The sequence below is a fragment of the Eschrichtius robustus genome, chromosome 9 (genome assembly GCF_028021215.1).
Source record: "Eschrichtius robustus isolate mEscRob2 chromosome 9, mEscRob2.pri, whole genome shotgun sequence".
NCBI lineage: Eukaryota > Metazoa > Chordata > Mammalia > Artiodactyla > Eschrichtiidae > Eschrichtius > Eschrichtius robustus.
The window spans coordinates 34,968,376-34,992,181 of NC_090832.1; the positions used below are offsets into that span (position 1 = coordinate 34,968,376).

The window sequence follows — 23,806 nt, forward strand, 5'->3', positions numbered from 1 at the left end:
CTTAACAGGTGGTTGTCTTCATCTTTTTATGCCTTCATTCATTTATTTCTGACACTGATATAAAATGATGACCAATTTGTTCTCCTATTTTAGGGCTACCAGAGACCAAGCCACTACATTGCAACTCAAGGTAAAACTTTGCCTTTTTAAATGTAATAGGGTAACCAAACTTGCTTAAATCATCCATGTGATTTTTTTTGTAATTTTATCTGAATTAACTGAAAAAAAAAGATCAGCTTTTCTGATTAACACTGCTTTTTATTCATTTGTATAATACAAATTGTTTTATCCGTTTAAAATGTATATAAATTAAACCTTGATTTTTTTTTTTAATTAAAAGTAAAAGAGAAGCTGCTGGTAGTTTTGAGATTTGGTTCTTAGTATCCTGATGTCCCAGAGCACTAGTCAACAGGGATGGGCAGAGAAATTACTTATTTTTTGATGAAAGCAAGTTAGATCTCATCTTGTGTAAGGTGCCTGTTTTCTTGCAACAGAGTCTGTCGGCCTGGCACGTAATAGTACCCAAGACCAACACTGCTATAATGAGATACTGGACTATCTTGCAACAATTTTTTTAAAGTCAAGACTAAGACAAAACAAAGGGCTAAAGGGAACTTAGTCGAGTTCATTCTTCGTGGAAGATAAGACAGTAAAGAAATCTTGTTATAGTGGCATACTGGGAAATAAAAGTATACTAACAATAACACCAAAACTACTCTAGTTATCTCCCCAAACTGACCACTGACCATCAGAAGAGAAACCTGCACATCTTATTTTATAAAAGACGAAAGTAAAACAAAAGTTAATTTGCTTTTTTGACAGAGGTCATTTCTAAGTGTTTTTCACATATCTTTGGTGTAATTGAGTTTAACTATAAACTCTTTAAAGTTAGAAACATCATCCATGGTGAATAATATTCTGGTTTCATGGTATAGGGTAGAGTAGAGCCCAGTAGCTGGTTTTGCAGTTCAGAGATGATACTGTAAGATTAGAATGTGTCCTTATATGTATGATAGTTCTTCATTAACCCCTAAACATGCACTGTTTATAAATGATGTGTGTATATTTATTTGGTAATATGTGCTGTTTGGTTGATGGTGGTGTAAGACTTCCTATTTTGACGTGTACATGAAGATGCATTAAAGTAACTTAGAGACAGTTATAAGTACCCTAAAAACTAGTGATTTCTTCTTCTGAATTTGAAAACATAGAAGGCAAACTGAAACAAACAAACTTGTACATGCCTATGTTTTTGCCTTTAGTGTGAATTTAGATATGAACTGAATTTAAGTACTTTCAGTGACATTTTGTGTTAGACCTTTAATTTTTCTTCTTTGGGTCATTTAGTTTATATTGCTTTTTCTGTTATCTAAACTTCTTAATAACTACAAAATTTCTCTGATAGCATAATATTCAAATTAATTTTTTATAGGCCCAGTTCATGAAACAGTATATGATTTCTGGAGAATGATCTGGCAAGAGCAGTCTGCCTGCATTGTGATGGTTACAAATTTAGTTGAAGTTGGCCGGGTAAGAGGCACAAAAAAATCTGTGTGTCACAGAATATGACTGTAAGTTGAATAGCAAAACATAACACACTTAAAATAGAATATCATTCAATTGTTTGAAAACAAATTCTTAGGCATACCATTTCAAGTGAGTGCTCCTAAGTGAGGCTTTGATTGCTGAGAAATTATTTCTTAGTTAATAAATAAAATAATAAATAAAATAAAATAAGCTTTGATTTTATACTAGAATCTAATTGCATTATCAGGCTTGTATGTTTTTATGAAATTACACAAAATCTTTCTGGTTATTGTGTAACAGATTATTTTATCTCATTTATAGATTTTTACACTGTCTTTTAATTGTGACCTGAAGAGTTATCACTGAAATTAAATCATCTTGGTTAATGTGTATTATATACTCAGGTTCACCTATATATACTTTTTGTTGTTTAGGTTAAGTGCTATAAGTATTGGCCTGATGATACTGAAGTTTATGGTGACTTCAAAGTAACTTGTGTAGAAATGGAACCACTTGCTGAATATGTAGTCAGGACATTCACCCTGGAAAGGGTAAGTACCCTAAAGTTCTATAAAAATATGTATATTGAAACTGTTTGTTTTTTTTCTTAAAATCCATATTAAGATTTGTCTTGATGATGCTATCAAATCTATTCATTCATTCATTCCACAGATATTTATTTGAGAGCATAACATGTGCCGGGCATGTTTCTAAATCTTGGGACACATATTAAATCCCTGCTCCTGTGGAGCTTATAATCTGTTGAGGGGGAAGGACAATAAAAATTAACAAATAAACAAATACATCATATATTTTGAAAAGCACCATGGAGAAAAATAATGTTGGGAATGGAAGTAGGGAAAATTGCTGAGGTAGAGGAAGGAATGGCCTACAGTTTTAACAGAATGATCAGGAAAAGAGTTGTTGAGAAAGTAACATGAGTAAGGATTGAAGGAAATGAGGGAGTGAGTGATATAACTATTATATATCCCAGGGAAGGATTATAACCCAGGGAAGTTGTCCCAGGCAGAATATTCCTGATGGAGGGAAGAGTCATTTCAGAGACCTAGAGGCATGATATTCCTGTCACCATGAGAAACAGCCAGGAGTCTAGGGTATTCAGAGATGGGTAAGCGAAGGGGAAAGAAATATGAGATAAAGTCAGAGAAATAACAGAGCCAGATAAGTGAGCCCTTATGAGCTACTATGATGATTTTAGTTTGTATTAAAGGTAAAAGTAGCCAGCCATTGGAGGGTTTAAGCCCAGGAGTAACATGATCTGATTTTTTTTTAACAGGATCAGAAAGACTGAAGCAGAGTGGGCAGTGTAAGTGGACTGAAGTAAGACGTAGGAGCAATAACATACATTGTTGCAGAAAAGTTTAATAAATTTGACCACACAAAAGTATAAAATTATCTGTATCAAAAAATTTTTAATTAAAAGATGCACACACAACAAAAAAAATTTGTGATTATTTAATATTCTTAATTCATAGCGTTAATATAAATAGAAAGGAAACAATAGAATCCCCCCCCAAAAGGCAACTGCTAAGCAGCCTATTGAAAATGTTTAACCTCATGATATACCATTTTGTACTTTGAAATCAACCAGAACTTTTTAAAAAAGAATTATAATCCTCATTGATTTTAAGGATATGGTGAGACAGATATTTTCATATGTAGCTGATCGTACTTAAATTGGCATAAACCCTCTGTAAATCAGTAAAGCAGTGTATCTACAGAACTTTAAATTATTGATGTCCTTTGACCAAGAAACTTACCGTCTATGAATGTATCCTAAGAAATTTATTTAAAATACAATGACTCATATATAGTCGTAGAAAATTATAGATAACCATAATTGTCCACAATAGATAGTTAAATTATACGTCTATGATCTGGAAATACCACTCTTTACAAATGATACTTATAAGTAATTTTACCATCATAAAAAATAATTAGGGGAAATATTAAATGGAAAGTACCATCATACAGAACAACATAATTATGATGATCACAACTATAAAGTATGTATGAAAATTTCTTAGACAAATCAAGTAGAAAAAAATAAACAAAGATATAGGAGATTTCAAGAAAAGAACCATCAAGCATGATTTAATGAATAGCTAGATCCCATTATTATGGAAAGAGAGAATTTGGAATATACATTCTTCTTGTAAGTTCATTAAGGTTTTATAAAAAATCAATCATGAACTTAGTTATAAAGGAAATCTGAATATATAACAAAAACTCAAGACGTTTCCAAAATCCAATGGAAAATAAAAACAAATCACTGACCAACGATCCCCCAAATTAGGCTCAGAAATCACCAGGGCCTCTTTTGAATAATCTTTGAACTATAGTCTTAAAACTAAAATTATATTGTAGAGATAAACAATTTCACATCAAAATTTCCCACAAGTTATCTTTTGAGAAAAATATATACTAAAAAATGATTTGTATTTTGAAAGGCAGTCTAAAATCTTGTGAAAATTCATAAAACTAGAAAACCAGAAAAAAAAGTCAATAAAACAAAGGAAAAATTAAATATAAAACTGAAACACAAACAAAAAAGAATAAATTTAATCAAAGAGCTATTTCCTTGAAAAGAGGAATAAAGTAACTAAACCACTTGTCAATTCCAAATGAAGAACAATCAAAACAAAATATGCAACATTAGACAACACAAAAGGTGTATAACTACAGTTACAGTGCTATTAGGAAAATTATAAAAAATAGTACGTGTGAACTTGGAGACAGATTTTAGTCTAGGTACACTGATATTCTAGCAAAAATAACTTCCAAACTTTGACTCAAAGAGAGTTAGGAATCTGAACAGATAGTAAAAGAAAATAGAATGAGTGTTAAAATTTGCCATTAAAATTGCATTACGGTTTCATAATTGAGGTTTCTTTAACCTTTAAAGAATAACTAGTGAATAGCTAATGCCTAAGTTAATCAAACTATTTAGGCCATAGAAAATCATTAAAACCAACTAAATGTATTTTAAAAGCTAGCATAACTGTGATAACAGAGCCACATAGAAATAGGACTCTCTCAAGCTCTTCTCTCTGTCTCTCTCTCTCTTTCAATCTCTCTCTCCCTTTCTCAAGTATGTACACACACATACATTGCAGACCAATTTCATTCAAGAACATGCTGAAAATTTGAATCCAGCAGTGAATTAAGAAAAGATCACAACATGATCTTTCATGATTGTTTTTTCAGAATGCAAGGATTTTACAACTGTGGTAGGAAATCTAGCAGGATATTTCATTATTTCAGTGCATTACAGGAGCAAAACCATATGATTTTATTAATAGATATTGTAATGCACTTAATTTTATTTAAAAGACATTTATAGTCATACTCTAATTATATTAGAAAAATAAGGAGACTTGCTAAACATGATAAAGGTGATTCAACAATAATCAGTTGCATGCATGTTAAGGGATGAAAAACTAGGGGCATTGAAGTTATAATCAGGAATGCAATGTGGATAATCATCCTCACTAGTATTCAACATTTTTGGAAGCTCTAGGAAATGAAATAAGACAACAAAAGGAATAAACAGCAAAACTATTAAAAGGGACAAAATTATTTTAAGGTGTAATGATTTTATACCAAGAAAACAGGAGATAATGTTTTTAAATGGAACTAATAAGCATTTAGTTAAGTGACTAATTCAAGATAAATATTCGTATCCTAGCTTTTCTTCATGTTAGCAATAAACAGATATAGATATTAAAAAATCTTTCACAATAATAAAAAAATTCTGAAGTGTCTAGGAATATATTTAACAAGAAAGATACTGGTCTTAAGTGAATAAAACCACAAAAATGTATTGAAGGACACAGAATAAGATGTGAATAAATGGAAACACGCACCATGTCTCAGAATGGGAATACTTGGCATTAATACCTTGTTATGGATTTGACACAATACTAACTGTAACATTATTGGGGTTTTATTTTTAATTTATTTTGAAAAAACACTGAAAAAGAGTGATTTTTTTTAAATCACATATTTGAAAATTACTCAGGAATATTTAAGTAAAATGAACAATAAGGGAACATGCATTGCCAGATATTAAAATTTTCTAAAAAGAGCAAGGTCCTTACAGCAACTCCAGCAAAAGGATCAACGCAGAGGAGATGAAGTGATTGTCTAAAGTCAGATCTTTGAATAATTTATGGCATTCCTCACTGGAGCTGACTTGAAAAGTAGTTAAGAAAGTGATTTTATTTGCACAATTCCATGGTGATGTTTATCATTGTCACTATTATACTTATTTGTTGAGCCCTGCTTTGTGTATGGTATTGTACTAGGAACGGGGAAGAAAAAGAATTATAAGATATGATCACTGGCTTCCAAGGTTTGGGTGGTATTAGTCTGTTTAAGATGGAATCTAAAGATAAACTTTCTCAATTTAGTTCATTTATTTAATGCAATTTTCCTACCTTTTCTGAGGAACAAGTGAGACTGAGATTCACAGATATCTCACAGTAGAGTTGGAAATATATGGATCATAGTGGGGTTTGGGGGGCTACAAATGTGGATTCTTAAAAATAAATTACGCAGCATTTCATCTATATTCTCCAAGCACTGCTACTACAATCTACAGGCTTCTTTTAACAAAAAGGAAGGGAAGAGCTTTGAAATGTGTATTGAAAGGGTTCTCTTAAATTAACCCAACAGGAGAGAGACACAACAATGGATGCTTTGCTTCTTTCATTTTGTATTTTTGTTGCCATAAATAATCCTCTGTGTGCTGAATTATTTCACAGAGTTTAGGAAAATAGCCCAAAGAACAGTTTAGCTGTCTGTATATTTTTACAAACCAATCTAGAGTAGTACTGTTCTGGAAAATCCCTACATGCTATGCTTCAAAACTATTTTCAACATGGATAAGCAAGGCATCAAAATCTCTTTGTGAGGTGAGAAGTAGAAAGTTGCTTTTATACACCACTTGAGAACTCAGTGCATTGGGTCAGTAGGGCAGCATTTTAACTTCCCATTTCTTCCTTTTCCCCTAATCATTTTATGTGTTGTCATTCCAAGTAACGAACAGACTGTCAAGGTAAATAAAATTTACCCAGACTTATAGAACTGAGCAAGACTTCTAATTTTCTTTCTTTGGCAGTTGTCTGACAATAAAGGTAAGCTCCTAGGCCATGTCAGCATCCTTTTTCAGAAAAAGCATGATCTTTGATAAATTTCTCATTTTTTTCATTGTCGATCAGGTCTAGTACTCGTGGTTGTCTTTAATGGCTCTATTTTGGTCCTTTTGAAAACACTTCTTTACCTTTTTGCACAGAGGGGATACAGTGAGATGCGTGAAGTTAAACAGTTCCATTTCACCGGCTGGCCTGACCATGGAGTACCCTACCATGCTACAGGCCTTCTTTCCTTTATCCGGCGGGTCAAGTTCTCCAACCCTCCCAGCGCTGGCCCCATCGTTGTGCATTGCAGGTAAGTGGTAGTCCAAATGGCATTGACTGTGTGCAGCCAGCTTTTTAAAAATATCCAGACAAGGTTTGTAACCACAAAAACTAATGCATACTGACAACAGGCGTCCCCAACCCCTGGCCTGGTACTGGTCCGCGGCCTGTTAGGAACCGGGCCGCAGGGCAGGAGGTGAGCAGCAGGCGAGAGAGAGAGAGAGTGCCAAAAAGGTTGGGGACTGCTGGCTTACAAGGTTTGAGCTTTCATGTATTACAGATAAGGTAAAACAGTAATAAAATAAAAGTTAACTCTAAGAAAGATATAAAATAGAAACTTCAGAAATAAATATATTCATCATAATGTGTGTAGTATTGTCTATAATTGCGAGTGTAGAAACTCTGCCTTTTAGTGGCAACTTCTGTGTGTGTGTTGTGGTGGTTTTTTGTTGTTTTTTCTTAATCACTTTTGCAAATCCCATATTATATTATGGAATGGTAGGTAAAGATAGAGATTTCTTGCCTATCTAGTAAATTCCCAATAGAATCCCAGCTTTTAACACTAAATTTGGTAAAAATAAAATACGGTGTGTGTGTGTGAAAAAAAAAAAATAAAGATAACAATTCCATCATTGCTAAAAGTTTTCTCATACCCTTTCCAGTTTATTGTCCTTCCCACACAGAGGCAATCATTATTCTGATTTCTATCACCACAGATTTGCTTTGCCAGGCCTTGAACTTCACATATATAGAATCATACTTATGTCTTCTTTGTGTCTGACTTCTTTTGATCAACTTAATGTTTTCGAGATTCATCCAGTGTGTTGCTTTTATCAGTAGTTTATTTCCTTTTACTGCTAAATAATATTCTGTTTTATGGACATATATCACAATTTGTTTATCCATTTTCCTGTTGATGAATATTGGCTTTGGTGCCAATTTTTGGTTAGTATGAATAAAGCTTCTAAGAATAAAAAAAAAAACTAAATTTGAGGCATACAGAGTTATTAAATGGTCTAAATTGCAAGAATTTGTGCTGTAAGACAGCTACTTAAGAATTTTTTTTTTTTAAAAAGCCATCCATCAGAGAACCTTGAAGACTACATCGTAAAATCCAGCAAATATATGCCAGAAAAATGTGATTATCCAGACTTTCTTCTGATTAGAAACTTCTCTTAAAACAAGCATTTGGAGACACTAAAAGCAAATTACATGGCCTCATTTTGAGATATGAACAGAAAAATATGTACTGAATCTGAAAAGCTTTTCCTAAATGCTGCACACTATTTTCAAATACTATCCCTTCCAAGCTACGTAATAGGTTGTGCTTAAGCATTTTTTTTCTTTCTGAAAATCCAGCCTATTCAGTATTTAAATGACCGTGTATAAAAGGGGAAAAATAAAGCACAGAGAATACAATAAAAGTAAGGTGGCCCATTAGGATCAGATACTGTGTACCTTGCAAAAAAAATCTGTTCAATCCTCCTCAAGAAATCTGATGTACTCTTCAATTACTTTCTTGTCTCAAACCCTGGGAACTGTGATTGAGAAGATGGTAGGCGAAAAAAAGAAATAGAGATAGCCACAATACCTTTTACTTAAATTTCTTAAATAACAGTAAGTTTAAGAGAAATGACCAAATCTGGACAACAAAGAAATAATGTTAATAGTCTATCTATGCATTTAGAAAATGAGATAAATGGGTTTTCAATTATGGGGTGTCCTGACTTATCATAGAGGTTTACTTTCCTATGAATTGCTTGCTTCAGAAGTGCTCCAAGATTCTCAGATACTCACTTGAAACAGAAGTGTCATTTTCTACTTATACTTGGTTATCTGAATTTATGGAAAAGAGGAAGCTAACTACAAAGTGAATTTCCTGTAAAAATCCCAACTATATCTTGTTTGCTCCATTGACTTCTATTTATAATTGGAGAAATATTTCCAGTGGGTAAAATAATCAACAGTGAATTATGATTCAACTACTGAATTAAATACAGTAAGATAGTGGCATCTTTGTGACCTGTTAAGAATTATATTTCATGCCTCACAATTCATTTTCATCTTCTCTTTGGATCACCATTCAAATATTCTTTTTACTGTTGGTCTCCTCCCCATTGATAACCGCCATTTTCTTCCCCACCCTCACTATTAACACTTCCCCCGAATTGTGACTCCTCAGATTTTCCATTTAAAGGTTTTGGAATTAATGTTCTTTTGCCTTGACAAGAGTCTGTCTGACTAAGACAGCATTCCTGCATTTTGCCTGAGTGCCCACAACCACGTGAGTGTGAGTCTCTCAGTCTCAGGTGAAAGTTTAAAGCACGAATCCACTCCTTGATCAATTCTATGAGCCTGAAATTTATGCAAAGTGAAGACTGTAAGAGAGCTATGTAACTTGAGTGACATATATACATTATTTTCAAAACACAGTTTGATTTGCAAAGCTTGTATCTTTTCATTTGTTCCAATCCTCAGTTTACACCAAAGTAGATACTCTACATGAAGTTATTTGTTCATTAATAAGCATTTACACAGTAAGTACAAATTATGTCTTGTACTTTGTTAAATCAGTTTGATTCCACTTATTTGAAAATCAGAAGGATCTTTCAATTTTCATAGACATGCTTCCTGCAGTTCTTTAGGTCTGTTTATTTTTCAGTGCTGGTGCTGGACGAACTGGTTGTTACATTGTGATTGACATCATGCTGGACATGGCTGAAAGAGAGGGTGTTGTTGACATCTACAACTGTGTCAAAGCCTTAAGATCTCGTCGTATCAATATGGTCCAGACAGAGGTGTGTTGATTGCTGATTAACCTCTAGTGGCCTTTTTTCGTTGTTTGCTTTCCAATATTTATCAAACTAAATACTAGGTGTTTTTCACATAGAATCGATATTAGCTCATCAAGTCATATAGAAAAAATTCTTTGATGACAGAACATTTATATTAAATATTATGAAATTTTTCTTTTTCTTTCTTTTGATAGGAACAGTACATTTTTATTCATGATGCCATTTTAGAAGCCTGCTTATGTGGAGAAACTGCCATACCTGTCTGTGAATTTAAAGCTGCATATTTTGATATGATTAGAATAGACTCCCAGACAAACTCTTCACATCTCAAAGATGAATTCCAGGTATTTACTATTTCTACGACCTCTTTTATGAACAACTTATTACAATTTGTTCTGGGCAGTCTTAATTCTTCTAAGAAACATCTTTCAAGTCAAATTTATAACCTTTGACCCTATTTTAAGTATAATATAATACCCGTCTCTTTCATTATACGTATTATGGAGTCACTTTTGTGTTAATGAGCTCATATCTGCTGTATCTTGAAGGGCAAATGAGTTCAGACTCAGGGAAAAGTGTGGGAAAAGGTATCATAAAAGTCAAATTTAGTGGTAATTTGGGTGTGTTTACAACCTTTTTCCAAATGCAGTCTTATGGATTTTAACCTTCTATGTTACTCACAACGTGAGATCAAGAACATTAATAATAATAGCTAGAGTTTGTGCTAAATATCGTCTCTAAATAATCCCCAATGTTTTCATTGCCCTTAAAACACCCCTAAAGCTATGTGACTATGAAGTCAAGAATAACTCTAGAAACCTAATACTTTGATTCTTTGCCCAGTGCTCTTTCCAACATGCAATAGCACGTCTTCAAATATGGCATATTAAAATGTTATTACAAATGATAACTTTATGCTGGGTCATCATCATGGGCCACTCTGATTGCATTTTCTTTGGTTGGGCAATACATTTTGCAGGTTGCTGTGTTGTTTAGCATCCCTTTCCCTTTTAAGAAGAGGCCCGTTGTACAATGTGTGTATTGTTTCTTTGTCACTTCTCTGGCTTCATTAGCTTTAACTACAAAGTCTATCAGCATGTCATCGTGGCAAATGCCATTGGCTTGCACAAATCCTTCACTTTCTACTTGGCCTCCAAAATGCTTGATAGATCTGTGTTATGCTATTAAATGGGTCACTGTCTTTTAACCTGGGTTCCCTTTTCTTTTCAGACCTTGAATTCAGTCACCCCTCGACTACAAGCTGAGGACTGCAGTATAGCTTGCCTGCCAAGGAACCATGACAAGAACCGTTTCATGGACATGCTGCCACCTGACAGATGTCTGCCTTTTTTAATTACAATTGATGGGGAGAGTAGTAACTACATCAATGCTGCTCTTATGGACGTAAGAGACTGCTCTCTTTGTTAGTGTAAAGTGTCATGAAAAGCTGCAAAATTGATGAACACTGGCTAGTTCTCTTTTCAAGAAAATTTAAATGGCCTAAAAAGGAAAATTGGAAACTTACATTGAAATACAAATTTTTTTTGGAGAATGATTTTGAATTTCCCTTACAGTGATTCTTAGGCACTATAAATTTTAGACTTGACTATAAGTTTGGCACTTGGTTGTCAATTATTATAAAAATCTCTGTACAAGAAATATCTACAGGTGATAGTTTTTATCCCAATTATTTTCAGGAAAGAGAATCATGCTTATCTATTTCGAAGTTTTAAAATCACAGAATGCCATATTCTACTGAAATTGTGTTAGTTTGGAAATTTTTATCTCTGACATTTAATGTTCCAATAATTTATAGCTAACTTGTTATATTGGTTATTAATTAATAGAGACTAGATATAAATAACTAAGGAAGGCATGGAAGATATCATGTTAACACATTGATCATAATGAAGGAACTCTCTTACCCCACCCCAATCTTCACACTGTAGATGGTAGAGCATGTACTCAGCATGTTAGCGTCCCATAGACAGAACAATACGGAAAGAGAATTTTAAATTAGTCTTTGACCACCTTGTTTTGCTTACCTTGGGAAGAAGTAAGAAGGGTTTCAAGTTCAGAATCCTTTTAGTTTATCACCTTCATTCATAAGCATCTCTAGTTTTTGCCCTTTAGGCTATGGAACTGTAGTAAGGAGAAATCAGAAGTCAGGGTTCACTCCTGGGTGACTAATGACGAAGCTTTCTAAGTAATTGCTCCTATTGTGTTTCCAAAATTAGCTTCTGATAGTAGAGACTTAGAAAAGCCCACATTCCAATTCTAACTTTCACCCAGTTGCTTTGATCTTTTTATTCTAATGCGTGGAATAGTTTAAAGGCAAGCTCAAGTAGAAAGATGCCACTCTTGCTGTGACCAGAGTCTTGCCTTGTCATTACTCATATCTCCTGAAATCACATTGGATCCTCATTGTACTTTTTCTTCCAATTTTAATTGTCTGGAAAGGCAAACATACTAAATACAGAGAAAACACACAGAACTTTTTGTTTCTGAGCCAGTTTAGATTTGGATGAAAAAAGGCCGTGTGAAAAAGGGAAAAAGAAAATATTAGGAAAGAATATTGATGAGGCATGTGTTTGAGGCACTTTTTGTCTTTGGCATTTCTTTCAAATTTTTTCCTAATTTTCAGATTGTTTTCTAGTCAATATGAAGATTGAAGCTTGTATTCCCTGTTCTTATTCTCTGTTTAATTCCCTGTGATTCAACACAGATATATTTTATAGGTGAAACTGCCCTGTGGATTTAGTAGTGTGGTTAGGGCTTCAGAAATTTCAGTTGGGTTTGGCTTATAAGAGTGGGCTCACTGGTCAACACTCCCCACCTTCTCCTGCCCTCTACCCCCATCGAAAGGGGCATATACCCTGCGCCATACCTGTGAAGAATTAGGAGGTAAGGCCAAGGATCCTGTGATTTCAAAGCCTTAGATGTGCTCTTGCACTTAGAGAGGAAGGAAAAAGGAAATCTTCAGTCTTCTCCCACATCATCTGCTCCTCATCTATATCCCCTCCCCTGTGACTCAAAACAGGAATAAAAGGCTTTTAGCCTTTGACTTACTTTCCCATGGAGCAGACGTTTAATTGGAAGGGAAGCTTACTTCTTTCTTCTGATCCTTTCCCATGAGCTTTCATACCCTCTTTAGGAGGGTACTCACCCCAACTGTGGGTGTGACTTTGTGAGGTCTTAAGGTCATGTAGAAGCAGCCGGTGAATTACTATCTCCTCAGATTTATCCTGAAGTCTTCCATGGAGTGAAATGCTATGGTTAGCAGCATTTCCCAAATGGTGATAGGATCTATGAAGTTTAAAGGTCAATTTCTACACTGGTTTAAGACACTTGAAGGACTTAAAGAGTAGTATGATACAAATGAGTTAGGAGATCACTGACAATTTTTATCAGCATTAAAGAAATCCATCTCAGGCAACCGTCTAGTTATATTTTTACAAATCATTAATTTCATAGAAATATATATTTCTTTTTTAGTGCAGATCATTAGTCTGTGGAATGACAGATTGACTGGCCAGATGAGCCTATCCTCTCGTTCTGGAAAGAGATAATGTGCTGTGTCCCAATCAAGGGGCATTTGGTAAACAAGGAGACATTCCCTCTTATGTGGGCCCAGGAAATGCATTGGTTTTACTCTTTGGCACTTGAAAAATCTTAAATGATTGAAACCATCATTCTGATCATTGATATACATTAGAAATGCCCAGAAAACTATGGAAAGTGGATTGCCTACAAGATGTGTTGATAATGTCGATATAATATAAAAGCACAAGAGTTTGAGGCACATGTGGTTTTTCTTATTTGGAGTGGAGGAGAGCCAAACAGTTCCATTCACAGCTGATAGCAGATAGACATAGATAGATACACGGAGACACACACACATGCCAGGGAATTTTATGCCTTTAACCTCTTAGACTTTGGAAGACTAAAACAGTCCAACAGGTACCTCAAAAAGGATGTTAGCCTCAAGAAGTTTTCTTTTTTTTTTTTTTTTTTTTGGTATTTGTGCTATATTTACTTTTATCAACAAAATAAAACAAATTATTGGCTTAAATTACTGCTGAGGCATCAAAGTCATACAACAGATTGACTGATTACTAGTTGCAGTATATTGCAATGGTCCAAATCTGTTATTCCATGGCTTAAGCAGCAGGCTGGCTCCATCTCCATGTGAAGCTGTTGTGTCTTACTGGCCCTACATTGAAGTGTACTGAATCTGTTTGTACAACTAATTATTCATTTGAAGTTCTTATGTTTCCCCATCTACCTTGTTTTTTTCACAGAGCTACAGGCAACCAGCTGCTTTCATCGTCACACAGTACCCTCTGCCAAACACTGTGAAAGACTTCTGGAGATTAGTGTATGATTATGGCTGTACCTCCATTGTGATGTTAAATGAAGTCGACTTGTCCCAGGTTAATGGTTATAGGTTGCTTTTGTGTACTTACACACAACTTAATAAGGTAGTAATAAAATGGTAAAATTTGCTTTATACTACCCTAGTTAGAAAAAATAATGCTCATTTTCTTTTTCTTTCAAAACATTCATCATCTAGGGCTGCCCTCAGTACTGGCCAGAAGAAGGGATGCTACGATATGGCCCTATCCAAGTGGAATGTATGTCTTGTTCAATGGACTGTGATGTGATAAACCGGATTTTTAGGATATGCAATCTAACAAGAGTAAGTCATTAATGATTTTAACTGAGCTGATCCAGAACCAGGTGACCATAATCATGACGGGGTATGTTTCCATTCAGACAAAAGAGAGAGTAAAACTAATAAGCATTATATAATCATTCCCAAGGCTAGTAATCATCTCATGCCTTAGCACTAGAATAAAAATGCATTCTAAAAATAGGAAAGCAGAAATGCTGGAAGCTAGGTTTCCTGGTCAGTTACTAGCCTATTGTATTCTATATAGAAGTCTAAATTCAGATTCCTAGGTTCAAGTGAGTTTGATTGTCTGTGCCTGGCCCCTGAGTATAAGTAGACTTATCTCAAGGTTGACTGCATGTTTTATTAGCATTGATAATCCAACCCAGAAGAGGCATGCAATTGAAAAATAAGAATATAATACTGATGACAGGAGGAAGTGATAAGTCGGACTAGCCATTGTAGAAGGGTTCCGTGTCACTATTCCAGTTCTGCTTGTAAGAGAGGACCCCAGGCATGAAGGAAAAAGTATATCACAGCCATCACCTATTCTCCTCCTACAGCTCATCTACAATTTCATCTTTCTAAGTGTCCCAGCATCTGGCTTTGCCCAAATCTATAGCTAGATCGAGTGCTGCTACCACTGTGCCTTTTCCCAGCAGCTAAGTAGCAACTGTGTCCTTCAGAAGTCTTTCTTTCCTCGACACTTCATGTGTTTTGCCATCAGTGACAAATTGTGTGGGGTCTCTCCTTCAAAAAACCAAAAAGTACTAATAAAAACTGTTTAGATTATGTAACCACATAGCAAGCAGAATTTGAAAAGAAAGCAGTAGTAACTTCTATGGAATTATGGTCTTTTTAAAGAGCTAGGTTACTCTTTTTTAAAGCAGCAATTCTATGTATGTGTCTTGTTTTAAGTGTGTGATTAGAATTGTCATGTTTCAGTGTTTCTCACATCAAAATGGCTATATGTGTTTCTGGTTAATAAGTCTATATGTGTATAAGTAGAGAAGAAATTCATATCCAATTCTATTGCTCATTTCAGTGGAGAAAAAAAGGATAACTTCAATCATGTCATAATATTCATGCATATCTTAGATGTTAATTTAAAGGAATCTCATTATGTCTGCACATCTGTTACATTATGGTTCTAGTAATATTTTAGCTGAGAAACCGTAGCTGCTAAACTAAGAAAGTAAGACCTGTCTGTTAATTGAGCTGTTTATATGAAAAATATTCTAGGAACAGGAACTGAAATTTGTGTTACATTTTTTCTTGGTCAGCATATTTATCTTCCTCTATATTTGGTGTTCTGGTCCTTATTAGTGCGTGATTTTTCTTTCTGTTCCCATTCTCATTATTTAATATCATTCACCTCACCAAATATTTAGTATGCGCCAACTAGAGGTTGGGTGTTATACTAGATAGTATAGATTGTCCTACCAAAAGATGCATGAGCCCTTGCCATGTGAAGCTTCAGATCTGATGCCTTATGATATGGCTTACTTGTGCATTACAAATTCTTCCTTACATTTTCATATGAAGGTTTAAGGTCTTGATTCATTTATTCAACAATACTGTTCTTTGGAAAGTATTTTGCTAGGTTCTAGGATAGAGATTTTAAGGGAAAAAGAGATTATCTTGTCCTTAAAGAATTTGTATTTTGTCAGGGAAGACAAACATTAAAAAACTTATATAATCATTTACAAATAAATGAAATTTTACAGAGAAAAAGTACAAAATACAGAGGATTTGGGTGATCTGACATAGCTGGGTGATCAGAGAAGACTTCTTTGAGGTAGTGATATTTAAGTCAAAATTTGAAAAATTTGTAGGCGCTCTCTGGGCATGGGATAGCCAGCTACCTTGGTTTACACAGGACAGGGAGGTTTCCTAGAACACATGAATTTCAGTGCAAAGACCAGAAAAGTCCAAGGCAAACCCAAGACAAGTTGATCACTCTGTTTGGGACTGAGAAAAGCAAGCAAGAAGGAGATGTTCAAGGCGAAGGGGAGAGTATGTGCAAAGTTCCCAAGGCAAGAAATGACTTGATAAATAGATTAAGAGAAGGCCAGTGTGTCTAGAACTTGAATAGGTTGTTAGAATAAAGGGAAGTTAGAGAAAGAGGTGGAGCCTTATCATATAGGTATTTTTAAGCCATGGCAGCAATTTGGGTTTTATGCTAAGATCATTTGGAAGCCATTAAATCAGGAAGTGACAAGATCATATTTGCATTTAAAAATAATCATGATGCCTTCGGTAAGAATGGTTTGAAAGGAGATCAAAGTTTGTTCAGGGAGATCAACTAAGAAGTGATTGTTATGATTTGTGATTGAGAGTGCAATGATGTCAGTGGCAATAAAGAGGAGGTGAATTTGAAAGTTATTTAAGAAGTATAAACATAGGAATTGATTATTGGATATGGAGCATGAGGGAGAAGCTTGTATAACGGATAATTCTCATGTAACTTAGAATGTTTCTGCACTGGTATGTACATATTCTGGACTTGCATCAGCTAGATTCAATCCATTGTAAGTGTCATTTATGTCATGGTGTAAATTGATATGAACCTTTTACTTTTTAGTAAAAATTCTAGCCCCAACTTATTTACATAAAAATACTTTTCCCTCTGCAGCCACAGGAAGGTTATCTGATGGTGCAGCAGTTTCAGTATCTAGGGTGGGCTTCTCATCGAGAAGTCCCTGGCTCCAAACGGTCATTTTTGAAGCTGATACTGCAGGTGGAAAAATGGCAGGAGGAATGCGAGGACGGGGAGGGCCGAACAATCATCCACTGCCTGTGAGTGTGGCGGCTTGGCTTGGCCATCTGGGGGGCCTTGGTGGTCGTTTCCTCATTAGTCTTCACGTTTTCTATGTTAAAGAGTAGCCAACTCCCATCTTACAGACCTTGACTAGATATTCTTTTGAAACAATCTTCCTGTTTCTTGATTCTATAATTCACTACTAACTTAAACTTTTGTATTTTTAAAATTGATTATTGTATAGTTATTATATAGTTTAAACTCTTTTGAACACTACTCTGAATAACTTTTCTGATTTATGCTGTGTACAAATCTATCAAAATCTCAAAGTATCTAGGTTGCAGCCATCTATACCTATAACATGTCCCTAAGTATAAGCTACTGAGTTAATGTCATCCTCAAGTATCTTTCTTTTTTGTTCTCTACACATACATGCACACATGTGAAGCAAAATTAAAACACAAAGGGAAAAAATTTGAAAGATAATGTTTTCTTTTCCTAAACATATGATTGTGTGACCTATGGTCACCAAAAGCTTCACTCTGAAATGCCTTTGCTTTCTTTGCTTTTAGAAATGGTGGTGGGCGAAGTGGCATGTTCTGTGCTATAGGCATCGTTGTTGAAATGGTAAAACGGCAAAATGTTGTCGATGTGTTCCATGCGGTCAAGACGCTAAGGAACAGCAAGCCAAACATGGTGGAAGCCCCGGTGAGTCACAGTCTTGAACGCAGAAGGGAGGGTAGAGATTAGTCAATCATTAGTCAACCTACTTGTTGATTTGACTTGATACACACAAAGCGAATCATATGTATAAATGTGTCTTTGTGGGGACTTTCCTGCTTAACTGATGAATTGCCAAGTATCCCTCTTTACCCACATAAACATAATCACATATTGCCTAAACTGCTAATGATGAAGAAAACTACTTTCATTTAACTTGGGAAATGTATAGGATTTTTGTTTGTTTCTTTTGAGCAATAAATATTTGCTACAGTAAAATTTGGTAAATGGTTCTATAATAAGAAAATCCTGCTAGCTAGGTTTCATTCTTGTTTATTTTTATTTCTTAAACAATATTGAGTTAACTGGTAAAACATTTTGAGGGATATACTCATAGGTTGCATCTAGCACTTTTTATATCAGTTCTTTTTGTTTGTTTCTTTGTATTTTTAATTTATTTTTGGCTGTGTTGGGTCTTCGTTGCTGCGCATGGGCTTTCTCTAGTTGCAGCAAGTGGGAGCTATTCTTCATCACAGTGCGTGGGCTTCTCATTGCGGTGGCTTCTCTTGTTGCGGAGCACGGGCTCTAGGCGCGCGGGCTTCAGTAGCTGCAGGACGCAGGCTCAGTCGTTGTGGTGCACGGGCTTAGTTGCTCCATGGCATATGGGATCTTACCGGGCCAGGGATCAAACCCGTGTCCCCTGCATTGACAGGCAGATTCTCAACCACTGCGCCACCAGGGAAGCCCTGCATCTAGCACTTTAGACACCCAGTGTTTTTAAAGGGCAAATGAAATTTATTTTAGTCATTATCTGTAATTCTTCATTGCTGGTCAAATTATAATTTTTTAAACTATTGCCATTGACAGTTTTCAGCTTTACCAATTTTAGAACGTAGTTCATGTGATATTATTTGAATTAGCCAGGGCTCACGAAATCACAACACAGATTACAAAATAAGAGCAGGGAGGTATGTGTATGTAGGAGCTCGTCTGGTTGAAGCTGTATGCAGAGGAAGAAAGTTAAACTTCTCTAGCACATTCGACTTCTAAAGTGATGGCTGTGGGTTATACATATGTGCATGGTAGGATAAGGTCAGGGGCAGCTGTGCAGTTTATGCTCACAGAAAAGTAAACCAGAAAAACCAAGACATCATTGTTGCTTGCCCTACATTTATCAAGATGATCAGATAACAAAAGTGAGCAATTCAATAAACCTTTAAAGTATTTTCACCACTTCCTGCTCATGGATTGTTCACACAGGAGGTGCATTGCTTCCTGAGACAAAATCTGAAGAGTTACATTTATACTGTTTCACTTTGAAGAACGTCACAGACTTCTTCCCCTTCTACAAGTCCTCAAAGCCCCTCTACTCCAGCTCATACCTTAGGTATTGCTGTTGTCCCTATAAGATGATACTGGCTTTGACTGGGGTGTTGGCAATGGAGCTGGAGGAAGTGGGGAGATAGATTTGAGGAATTTTTGAGGTAGAACTCTGAGGTCTTTTTACAAAATGGGCGGGTAATGGTTAGGTCTTTAAACTCTCTGCTGTCTGAAGAGTTTTTTTTTTTTTTTTTTGAAGAGTTTTTAATGTAAACTCTGCCTCTATCTCTCAGATCAAGTCTTCCAAAATCATCAATAAGATCACTTCTGGCCGCAGCATTCAAATCATACTTCCAAATTTAACTCTGATTTCTCACTGTTCCTTAAAAAAAAAAAAAAGTCTATGATTAAACTCTGCCATTCTAGAACATTCTTAGGAGTTACTATTTACCTTTACATTCATGTCCCATGAATCCTGACTAAACACCCAATTTGTGTCTAATCAAGGTTAGTGATTAGTTCAGTGTGCTGTTGAATTGAACTGACGAGTTTGGTAAGAAAATTTAGAGAGTAAACCAAATTGCTAGAGACTGATTAAAGAGATGTAACAGTTCCCAAGCACTTTTTGGTTCTTGAGATGCATTTGCCACAGTGGTAGGCTAATTTAAATCACACCTACTTGATAATTAGGGTAGGATTGATAAAGACCTCTTGGGGAAAGTTTTTATTTCCCTCATTTATTGCTGGAGACACCTGGAAGTTCTCTTTTGAAATAATATGCGTTTTAGATTGTTCTCTAATTCAGCCTGAATTTTACCCACTTGGACTGAATTGGGAAGATTTTAATACATATTGCAAGTAATAATTTGTAATGCAGTCTGAATTTTTCTAAATTCTTCATAATGGAGCGACACACAGATGGACTGAGAGGAAAGGCAGTTTTAACTCAAAAATTTTTGTCAACCAAGTTGTCTTAAATAAATAAAGGCAGAAGAAATAAATTTTTCTGGTAAAAGTAAGCTCAAAAATATTTAAGAACCACTAAACATTTTTGAAAAATTTACTTAAATTCTCTGATAGACCAAAAACTGTGTCAAAAATTGAGAATTTGGATGTTCATGTATGAAAGTCAAATCGTTATGCCGTACACCTTAAACATACAGTGCTATATGTCAATTATATCTCAATAAAACTGGAAGAAGAAATTAAGAATTTGGAATTGTTGAGTGGCAGTCTGAAATGACTGGCTTTTTTTAATACCACTAAGGAAAATATCTGAAGTGCGGAGAAAAATATTTGCATGTTCACTCTAGGATTATTTATAGTAAAGAAAAAAATAAATGCAATATTACAGTCAATCCACATATTAGACTTTTATGAAGTATTAAAAGAGGTGTTAAATAACATAAGAAAAGGATACATAACAATGCTAAACAACAGAAAATAAAATATAAAGTTATATCCCCAAACATAGATAAGCAATTAATATTTATTCTAAAGTAATTATTATTTCAACCATGCATAAAAATGGACTGAATTAACACTAAGGTAGTATTTTAAAACAGTTGTTTCTGATAACAGATTTATAGAGACTTTTTCTGATTATCTTTTTCTATACTTGGAAATTTTTCTGTACTGATCAGGTATTACTATTATAATCCGATAATACTGCAGATTTTTTTAATTTGATATAAAATATGAGGCAAAGAGAACATATCTTTTTACATCAAGTTCCTTTTTCTTAAACAGCAATCATTAGACTCAAATGTAAAATATGCATGCCTAGATGTTAAACTTGTATATAGAAAAAAAATCTGTAATTCTTGAAAAATCTAGATTGAATGCAAGTATTCATTTGATAGCTATTATTCTCCATTCTTCTCCTTTTTCTTAACTTTGCTCCACCCTTTTGTTTTAACATCTTTCAGGAGCAGTACCGTTTCTGCTACGACGTAGCTTTGGAGTACCTGGAGTCATCTTAGTTGGGGGGGACTTCAAAGTGCATCCAAGCAGAGCCCATTCATCTGTTGAGCCAGCAGCTGTTGTACGTGTCACACCTGTGCAGAAAGATTCTAATGTGGGGGGTGGGAGGCTTTTACATTTGAGAGGTAAAAGTATTTTTCTTATGAAGTTGTGTATCTTAATAAAAAGGACTCAGTTTCTATTATTGTACGAAAGCATCAACATTTCGTGCCACATAAATTTTATTTAATAAGAAGCAGATGCAAATGAGAACTTCTTAGTGTTTGTCCAGTGAACACGCAGCCTTTTCTCTCCTGGCTTCGGTAGAGCAGCCACCACGTGTTGCATGAATCAATACTTTCTCTGTGGCATTTTTCTCCCTTTTTCAGATAAAAGATGTTAAATCTTTCAAGGAAGAAGAAAGAAAAGCTGTGCAAATTCGTAGGAAAGTTCATTTTTTAATATGCTTCAAGTGTAGCAGATCTCTATATAAATATATAAATATATATAACTGGCTTATTTTCCTTTAATGTGCAATGATGGCTGGATCATTTAAAGTTCTTTTTAGAAAACAACATAAGCCAAAGACTCAAGTGTAAATATGTCTATATGGAGAAAGCACATTATATTTATTGGTTACTTACATTCCTTTTTTGATGGCTAAACTACTACCACCACACAATCATTTTTTTTTTCTGAAGAAAGCTTTTTCTTTCACTAAAATCAACTGTAAACAATTTTTGTAGATTATTTTTTGTATGGTTAGTGTAAGTAGAGGATAAACTTTTTATTCATAAACCAGGAAGCAATGTTCTTTATAGTGAATCTCTTGTGTACATGCTTGTGAATTAAATTTATGTAAAACACCTTGGCAATTGGGTCTTTTAATGTAGGACCAAATTAAAACATTTTGCTGAAAATATATAATTTTCCACGATTTCCTTAGGTCAGTAATGGTTTGGTGATCATATATGAGAATTGCACACATTCAAAGGCCTTGCTGATGACTTGCATAATGTTGAACATAACCTTTAAGCATAATTTAAGTTTTAAAGGAATTGGTCTTTTCAGCCTATGACCACGCACTGGTCAAGAAATCAAGATGGCAACATTTATGCTTTCAGGGTCAAGTGTTAGCAAACTGTAAACTGTCAAGGTGATCCAGTGTTTCTTTTGATGTGTACATGCACAAGCTTTGGGTTCTGAGCATAGGAAGTGTGAACAAATCGATGCCAGAATCCTGTTTTGTGCATCATCGTGGGATTCTCAAGTGAACCTTTCTCAATGTGGTCTTGTAACACATGCTCCGTGTAGCTGTAACTTCATATCATCAGCTTGCAGTTTGTTATTGACTAAAGCATTCCAGTATCCTCTTTCTAGATTGCCAGTTCATGACATGGTGCTTATGAAGATTTAATTAAAGTAAGAGTGAAATAAAATTTTTATAATTACAACAGTTATTGTTTGCACATCATTTTCTCCCCTTAATTTTCATACCTTCACTCCCAAATAAATACCTTATTCTCATTGATACAAGTAGACCACATAAAATCTATTAAAAGTAAAACTTGGGACTTCCCTGGCAGTCCAGTGGTTAAGACTCCACGCTTCCACTGCAGGGGGTGTGGGATCAATCCCTGGTGGGGGAACTAAGGTCCTACATGCTGCGTGGCACAGCCAAAAAAAACACAAAAAACTGATGTCCAAGCAGTAATTTCTTTCACTTTTGTTGTTTAAATTGAATTTCAAAAACTCCAAATGAGTGGAAAGAAAGAAAGGCCAGGGGATTGACATTGATTTTTTTTTTTTTTGAGTTACTATATTTATATGTTACTATCCCTTTATATACATTTCCTTATTTCTTCCTTATAACAAACTTGACAGATAGTAATTGTCATCCCTATTTTACCAATGATAAAACTGAAGTTGAGAAGGTAAATGATTTGTCAACAGATTTAAATCTGAGTCTGATTTAGCAGCTCACTCTCTTCCAGTAAACACACTGCTTCCCTGATGGCATGGCAAGGGAAATTTGGCACTTCATTCTTATTGTTCCTCATTAATTGATTTTCTCATAAAGTATTATCTTTCTGGGTATCTTCAAACTTCCACTTGCTGTGTGCATTATTAGAACATTTGTGACTTTCATTCGTAAGAATTTAGATAAGAGAACTTATCTTTTCCTAGGAAGACTAATTTTCATTTAAACACGGATGCATTTAACAAAAAATCCACAAACTCACTCAAGATTGCATTACCCAGTAATGTTCATGATGTTGAAGGATTCTGCTTTGCAGCATGACCCTGATTTCATTTCTGTTCACAGGATTAAACCCACACATAACCAAAATCACCATGAGTACCACTGACCACAAAACTCAGAGGTCCGTGTGGCCTCCAAAATGCCAGCAAAGAACAAAAAGAGTCCTCTTCCTAACAGAAAATAAAAATGTCATGCTTGCTTTGTTCAGGCACCACCACAGAGGCCAGTGCACCTGGAGACAACTGTACTGGGGGAGAAGGGTGGGATGTTAAATCTGTTTTTCTTAATACTCTTATTCAAAAATTCATACTTTATACCGTTGTGGAGTAGTCCCATGCATGGCCA

At 34.9% G+C, this 23,806-nt stretch overlaps 1 protein-coding gene across 4 annotated transcripts in view; it reads left to right on the forward strand.

Moving 5' to 3' along the window:
* The window catches only part of PTPRK (protein tyrosine phosphatase receptor type K), a 554,818-nt gene extending 533,420 nt beyond the window's left edge, over positions 1 to 21,398 (forward strand). For all 4 annotated transcript variants that reach the window (XM_068551059.1, XM_068551061.1, XM_068551060.1 and 1 more), the window contains 12 exons: positions 94 to 130; positions 1,433 to 1,530; positions 1,962 to 2,078; positions 6,845 to 6,999; positions 9,631 to 9,766; positions 9,958 to 10,107; positions 10,994 to 11,167; positions 14,065 to 14,196; positions 14,337 to 14,462; positions 17,071 to 17,234; positions 17,769 to 17,904; positions 21,165 to 21,398. In XM_068551059.1, coding sequence (XP_068407160.1) covers positions 94 to 130; positions 1,433 to 1,530; positions 1,962 to 2,078; positions 6,845 to 6,999; positions 9,631 to 9,766; positions 9,958 to 10,107; positions 10,994 to 11,167; positions 14,065 to 14,196; positions 14,337 to 14,462; positions 17,071 to 17,234; positions 17,769 to 17,904; positions 21,165 to 21,218 — 1,479 coding nt within the window. In that variant the 3' untranslated portion in view covers positions 21,219 to 21,398. The remainder of the gene's footprint in view (positions 1 to 93; positions 131 to 1,432; positions 1,531 to 1,961; positions 2,079 to 6,844; positions 7,000 to 9,630; positions 9,767 to 9,957; positions 10,108 to 10,993; positions 11,168 to 14,064; positions 14,197 to 14,336; positions 14,463 to 17,070; positions 17,235 to 17,768; positions 17,905 to 21,164) is intronic.
* Positions 21,399 to 23,806: the final 2,408 nt, after the last annotated feature.